This window comes from Zeugodacus cucurbitae, chromosome 3, assembly GCF_028554725.1.
Source record: "Zeugodacus cucurbitae isolate PBARC_wt_2022May chromosome 3, idZeuCucr1.2, whole genome shotgun sequence".
NCBI lineage: Eukaryota > Metazoa > Arthropoda > Insecta > Diptera > Tephritidae > Zeugodacus > Zeugodacus cucurbitae.
Genome location: NC_071668.1, coordinates 20,296,635 through 20,303,555, shown reverse-complemented (window position 1 = coordinate 20,303,555; position 6,921 = coordinate 20,296,635). Strand labels below are relative to the sequence as shown.

Sequence of the window (6,921 nt, the reverse complement as noted above, 5' to 3'; positions counted from 1 at the left end):
AAATTACTGTACTTCAAGCAATATGTCATTTTTTGTTTGAAGTAATGTAAAAATACTGTAATTCCAAACTCTCTACTTGGATACTAAATGTTTTATTTCAAATATCGTAAATCTACGATAAAATACTAAAATACGCCACTGCAACACTGCAGTCAGCTGTTACTTTGTATATAACACATGCACACGCACATCAGCAAACGCAGCTGTCAAACGCCAAAATATACAATAAGAAAAGGAATGAAAACATCGTGAACAACGGCATATAAGTGGAATCTGAGAATTGTGTGCAAATTTTTGAATGGTGTTTGTTTTTCCGAATTGGTTACTAATTAAACGGAAATTGTGCTAATTTTCCAAACATTTTAAAATATAATAATGTAGCGCTTGCAGAAATGCTGTATAATTAGTGATAGTATGTAAAATAATTGCGCAATAAGCGCTGAAATTTTAAGCTTGAAATAAGCAAGAAAGAAAAAAAAAACGGTAAAGAACAGCAACTACACAAACTAAGAACCGTAAGGAATCTCGCCATCGTAGGGTGTGTACGCTCCCTAAACGTGTTTAATTTGCTACCAATTGTGTTTTCTAAGAAAATTATAATTACTATTAGTGTTCCAACATAAAAATTAGTTGATTCTTAGCAACAATTTTATTAGAACGGAGTGAATATTACACAGGTGTGTTGTGTGGGCGGTACAACGGCAGCGTTTGAGGCAAGTGAAATCACAGCTGCACACACAAACACCGCAGTTAAACAAAGAATATTTGCTGTGAGTTATGGAAGTAAAGGAGGTGCTGAATCGTGAGGGGCGTGATGCCAAGAACTTGCTGGTCTATCAATTTTGCGAGGAGCAACCACCGGCGGATGGCTGTCAGGGATTCACTGGTAGTGAGTATTTGAAGTAATATTAAACTTTGTATGATTTATGGTTTTCCTTTTTAGAAATTTCGCCTTCGCTAAATGTACGCAAGCCACCCGTTGCACCCTCGAAGTCACCAAACTCGCTAAAGAATGCTTTGTCGCCAATACGCACCGCAAAAATGCAAAACACAGGACCACGTGTGCGTAGCGCCTCCACAGGACGTGACAAAAAATCGGAGCTGCAAGCACGTTATTGGGCACTGTTGTTTGGCAATTTACAACGTGCCGTCAATGAAATCTATCAGACAGTTGAGTGTTGTGAGAATATTTCTTGGTGCCAAGAGGCGATTTTAGTGCTTGAGAATTATGTGCGCGATTTTAAAGCGTTGAGTGAGTGGTTTAAAGTTTCGTGGGATTATGAATCACGCCCATTGCAGCAACGGCCACAATCGCTTGCATGGGAAGTGCGTAAGAGCAATCCGGCACCGCGTGTGCGCGCTAAAAGTCTAACCAGTCCTACAATGTCGGGTAAATCAAGTCCATCTGCATGTCCGTGTACGTCGGGAAAGTCATCACCCTGTTGTGGTGATAACGCGTCTCCGCGTAAAAGCTTACGTGCCTGTGATCCACTACCAAAAGGCGCTATGCGTGTTAATGTGCGTGAGTTATTTGCCACAAGCAAAGGCAGAGCGTGTAATGAGCGTACAGCAGATACGGCAGAACAAAAGAAATGCGCAGACGCGCAGCCGGTGCAACATGTAGAAGCCGAGCCAATGAATTTGCTTAATAGAAGCCATCAGTATGCGCAAACAGATCTGGAAGATGATCATTTGACTTTGGCGGATATAAGAATAAAGCTTCAAAGAGAAGCTGAAGAGCGGCAAATGGCAGAGCAGGCGGAACAGGAACGTTTGCGGCAGGAGGAAGAGTGTGAAAGGCAGCGCCAAGAAGATGAAGCGCAACGTGAACGGGAACGTCAATTGGCCGAACAGGAGAAACTTGAAGAACAACAAAAACAACAATTGGCAGATAAAATCAAAAAGGAAAGTGAAAAAAATGTGGAGCAAACTTCAGAAATTACTAATGCAAACGCCAGCAAGCAAGATAACGGTGTATTAAATGGTAATGATTCGAGTGGTACAGATGCCGACGATCCTCATTTTGCCATGAATCGCGAACCAACCGCACTGGAAATGACGGTGCAAAAATTAAATCAAATGGAAAATGAAATTTTGGCAAAAGATGCCAATAAAATGCCGACACCACCCACGACTGAACTGCGAAAAGTGGAACCAATAGCCGACGTTAAACCAAATCTCGCGACTTCAACTGACAATTCCAAGAAAGCGCCCACCACTGCGTCGACGCAAAATGGTGCTCTAAAATATTCCAGTGTTTTGAATCGTCCAGCTACAATGCGTCCAGCGAATGCGAATGCAACAAAACCTTCGATCACAGCACGTCCTTTAGCCAACGCAACGGCTGCGAATAAAACCGTGCCAACGCAGAAAACTATAACCAACACCAGCTTGCGGCGCTCGGCTACCACAGCTTCAGTGACAAAGGTACCGCCTTCACGCTTATCAGCAGGCGGTGCGAGCGCACGTTATATGACACCGCGTCCATCCAGTAAAACCGAACACTATGGTCCACCCACACATGTCGCCTCCCGGTTGTCGGCGCGTTCACGCACCATGATTGAGATGCAACCCAAGGAGCAGAAGCCACGCTCAGGCCAACCCACACAGCCACAAAGGTACTCACAAACAGCGGTGTCTTCACGCAAATCCTCACGCGAAGACATCGGTAGCTCGAGCTCCACGCTTAAAGCAAGCACTGAACTCATAAACTCCTCCAGAAGCAGTCTATCACATGCGCCTGCTGTACATATAGACGAACGTCGTTCGGAGCCGAAGCAATTGCCATCGGACGCCAACGATGGTTGGTTGACAGTGAAGAATCGGCGTCGCTCCAGCATGCATTGGGCCAATCGGTTTAATCAGCCGACCGGTTATGCAAGTCTTCCCACTTTGGCGCTTTTCAATGAACAGTTGGCCGAAAATGAGGAGCATCAGCGCAGCAAAAAAGTTGCTGTGAAGAAGGGTGCCACGCTCGAAAACAATAATAACACAAATAAAGCGCAGCCGAGTGCCAAGCAGCCAAAGGCGCTGAAAGCACAAAAAAGTGTAGACAAACCGTTGAAATGTGCGACACGTCCGGAGATAAAGAATGCCAAGGCCAAGGTCAATTCATTGCCAACACAACGCAAGAATGCGGCGGCTGCTCCTGTTTCACAACAGAGCGCTGGAGCTATGAATGGCGCCAGTTCGGCACGCGCAGCAAATGTGCCAACACGCGAGGCCATCATCAAGCGTCAGAAGTCTGATTTGACGGGGCTGAAAATGACGTCGCTGCATAAGGAATACATGCGTAGCGAGAAGTATGCACAACGCAAGCAGAATGGTAGAGCCGGTTCGTTGGAGAGCTCTGCGGCCAACTCGACAGAGACCGTTGTGGATGGTAAGTGATGTTCGACAAATATTGTGGATTTTGTGGATTTTGTTTTTATAAACTCATTTCACTTTGCAGCAAATGATGATCCAGCCAACAAAGAAGCCACTGCCGATAATGCCGAGTCCGCTGAGCAGCATAAAATTGACATAAAAATCCAAACAAATCGTGATTTCTCCAAAACCATTGGCGATCTCTATGAGAGCATTGCACAAACCGCCAAAGCGGCCAATTTTGGTGTCGGCAGCATAGACAACACATGCGGCGCTGGCAAACTCTCCAGTTGTGATGAGAGCGAAGAGACTTTCGCCAGCGAAACGGATTGTGATGAAGATCAGCGCATGCTCGTCGAGGAGCAAGAATCGTTGGAGCGTCAGATACGTGAGTTGGAGAACACTGAAATCGATGTGGACACCGAAACCGATGAGACGGATGGGGAGGTGGCATTGGATCACGAACATGATTGTAATGACACAGTAGATCGTTTGCTCGATGATGCCTCCTCGATTGCTTTTCTACCCGCTGGTGAGGATGGCATGGATTCGAATCTCAGTTTGGAAATGCGCTATCACGCGCTGCTCTCAGAAATGTCGCGCGTTGAGCGTGAGGAAGCTTTGGCCACGCTGCAAGCATATGTGGCGCGGCATCCAGGACGCGCGCAGGAGTTGCATCAGAAACTCTCCTCCCCCTCAAGGCGTCGCTCACTGCAGGAAACGCTGAAGAAATACCAAGCGAAGCATACGCGCGCGCAACAAAAACGCGAGCAAGTGCAGAAAGAGAAAACCATAAAAATACAACAACTATTGGCGCGCGTTGAAGACGTGAAAGCGGCCAAGCGCCAGCTGATCGAAGATAAGCGGCTTAAAATGGAGGATAAAATGCAGCGCGCCGCCGAGAATCGCGAACAATATTTGCGTCAGATAGTGGAGAAGGCGCACGATGAGGAGAAGAAGTTGAAAGAGATCAATTTCATTAAAAATATCGAAGCGCAGAACAAACGCTTGGATCTGCTCGAGTCCTCTAAGGACGCCGAAGGCCGCTTGCAAGATTTGGAGCAGGAGCGCCAAAAGCGCTTGGAAGAGAAGGCGGCGCGCGAGGCTGCCGTAGAGCGCCGGCGCCAAGAGTTGGAGAAAGAGCGCCAACGCAAGCTGGAGAAAATGAATGAGACGCGCTTGGAGAAGGAGCAGCGCATTGGCAAGATGCAAGAGCAAAAGGAGCGTCAGCGGCAGGCGTTGGCGCGTGAGAAGGCGCGCGATCGCGAAGAGCGCTTGCTGGCGCGTCAAACACAACAACAGCAGACCACTGAGGAATTGCAGCGCAAGATACTACAGAAACAGCAGGACTCGGCGCGCCGGCACGAGGAGAATATCGAGCATATACGACAGCGCGCGCTCGAATTGACGCTGCCCACGCGCAATGTCGATGAGAATGGCGTGCAGCGCAATGAGAATGGTGAGGTTATAACAGAGGATGGCGATCTCTCCTCAACCGTGTCGGATGTGGGCAGTCGCGAGCACACGCGCGGCTACAAGAAGAAAATCAAAAAGCTCAAACAACGCATGGCGCAGAGGTAAGGCGATTAAACAAATATTTTGTTTTAGGAAAAAGAAAAAAATGTAATTCATCTCAAATCCCTTGCAGCGCCGAGGAGTACATGAAGGAACAACAACCGGTGCCATTGCACATGAAGCGCGAGAGTCAAGTGCCGAAATATTTGAATCTCGTGAGCAAAGGTGGCGGCTCACAGGGTTTGGAGCGCGCTGTCGGCCAACTGTTGCGCCTCATGAGTAAGGCGCAAGTGTTCGATTTTCAGTGCTTCCTTCTGATGGATGGACTCGGTGTCATCACCACAAATGTGATTAGTAAAAGTATGGAGGAGAATAATGATATTCCAAAGCGGTAGGCTGTTTCGAGTTTCATATTTTCCTTTCAACTTTTATATTAAACAAATTATTTCTTATTTTACAGCGCTGTTGTGCTCGCTGTGCAATTATACCGTAACGCCTGTACGCTTTGTCCACAAATTGCGCGTCACGCCATACTTGGTAATACGTTGAGCGCGTTATTCGATGTACTATTCCAGAGTTTGCAGGTGAGTTAGAGATTTTTATTTACATTTTTACATTTTTTTCTGTTCGAAAATCATTTTTGTAATATAAAAATGTCCAGTGGTTGCTGTTGTGGCGGCCATAAGTGATTTTGAAAGTTGACAGTCTTACGGGGGGTTCGTTCGGGTTGCCTAGATCTGACTTTCATTGGAACGGTGCGTTGTCATTTTATGTGGCGGGCCAACCTGAAATACATATACAAATTTTGAAATAGTTCCACGCAAACGGAAAATTATCCAACCAATACGTTCCACTTTTGGAGCGTGGCTTCTCCGTAGTATTCCAACCTATTTTAATTTTGACCCTTGTGTACGAATAACTTTTTGTTTACTCTTGAAATACCAGATCAACTTACATAATCTAGAAATCTAAAATAAAATAAAATACAATACATTCTTTCCAGTTGGTCTGAGATACGACACACCTTCGATCGTTTCTGAGTTTAACTAAGTTTCGATAACTTTGAAATGAATGAATGAAAAAAGACCTACCGCTTTCGCATCTATTCCCTCAACTTCTTTGTTCTCCGTTCAAATCAATCGATCTCTTAAATTCACAGATTAATGAAATTGAATAAGGCACCCACGACAATGAAATCTTAATGAACCTGAATTTATGTCCAGTTTCCCATGACATGAAAATGTCATGCCATGCCATGAAAACCGTGCATTATGGATCTATGTTAAATTGATGTTTTCTTCGTACCTTAACTATTCAAATGTCTTTGCTAGGCCTCCTTCTTAATTATTAAAGGTTTATAAAACTCGAGTCGTGGGTTTCAACCAGACCTAGCTAGGTCTCTTATTACCCCATATTCGCTCATATCTCATAACTTTCAGAGTCGTTTTCTGTGTTTTTGTTGTGATTGAAAAAAACATTCCTCAAATAATGTATGGAGTGCTGACGAGTTAAGAGTCCTAAGGCGGATAAAAATTCAGGTACGTTCCATCTATGTAGACCCGTTTGTGGGGGGAACAATAATTTATAAAAAAATATCCAGTTTCTTTAAATTTATTTTTTTTTCAATAATTTTCGTTCTCTTTTGTACGTTGAATTAATGTTAATTCACCTTTCCTTGAGGTCTCCGATATCCCTGTAATCGATGTATTACACTTTGGTTGCCGTTCTTCCAAGCTTATTTTTGTCCTTTTCAACTTTGCAGTGCGTAGGAAACCTTCGCGTTTTCCTCAAAGCTTCAGGCCTTAGCGTTTTTTCAACTCCGACTACATCGCTGGGTCCAGAATTTTTAATGAATAATCTGTGCTGCTCTCATTGTGCTCTTATTAAAATTTCGATAATTTATTATAAAACCGATTCTTTTGGTCAACGGTTTCTTTGATTCAATTTTCTTCTGATCTGATTTCTTTTTATCTGTTGTGTAACTGTTGAGGAGAGATTATAATAAACTGTGATCTACAGTACTGGGCATAAAAACCCGGT

General features: G+C 44.6%; 1 protein-coding gene across 3 annotated transcripts in view; it reads left to right on the top strand.

Annotated features, from left to right (window-relative positions):
• Positions 1–189: 189 nt before the first annotated feature.
• The window catches only part of LOC105216404 (calponin homology domain-containing protein DDB_G0272472), a 103,231-nt gene continuing 96,499 nt past the window's right edge, over positions 190–6,921 (top strand). Inside the window, exons 1-5 of one of the 3 annotated variants that reach the window (XM_054228134.1) lie at positions 190–889; positions 944–3,382; positions 3,452–4,943; positions 5,015–5,272; positions 5,342–5,465. In XM_054228134.1, coding sequence (XP_054084109.1) covers positions 778–889; positions 944–3,382; positions 3,452–4,943; positions 5,015–5,272; positions 5,342–5,465 — 4,425 coding nt within the window. In that variant the 5' untranslated portion in view covers positions 190–777. The remainder of the gene's footprint in view (positions 890–943; positions 3,383–3,451; positions 4,944–5,014; positions 5,273–5,341; positions 5,466–6,921) is intronic. The other 2 variants (XM_054228133.1, XM_054228132.1) reach the window with 2 other exon arrangements.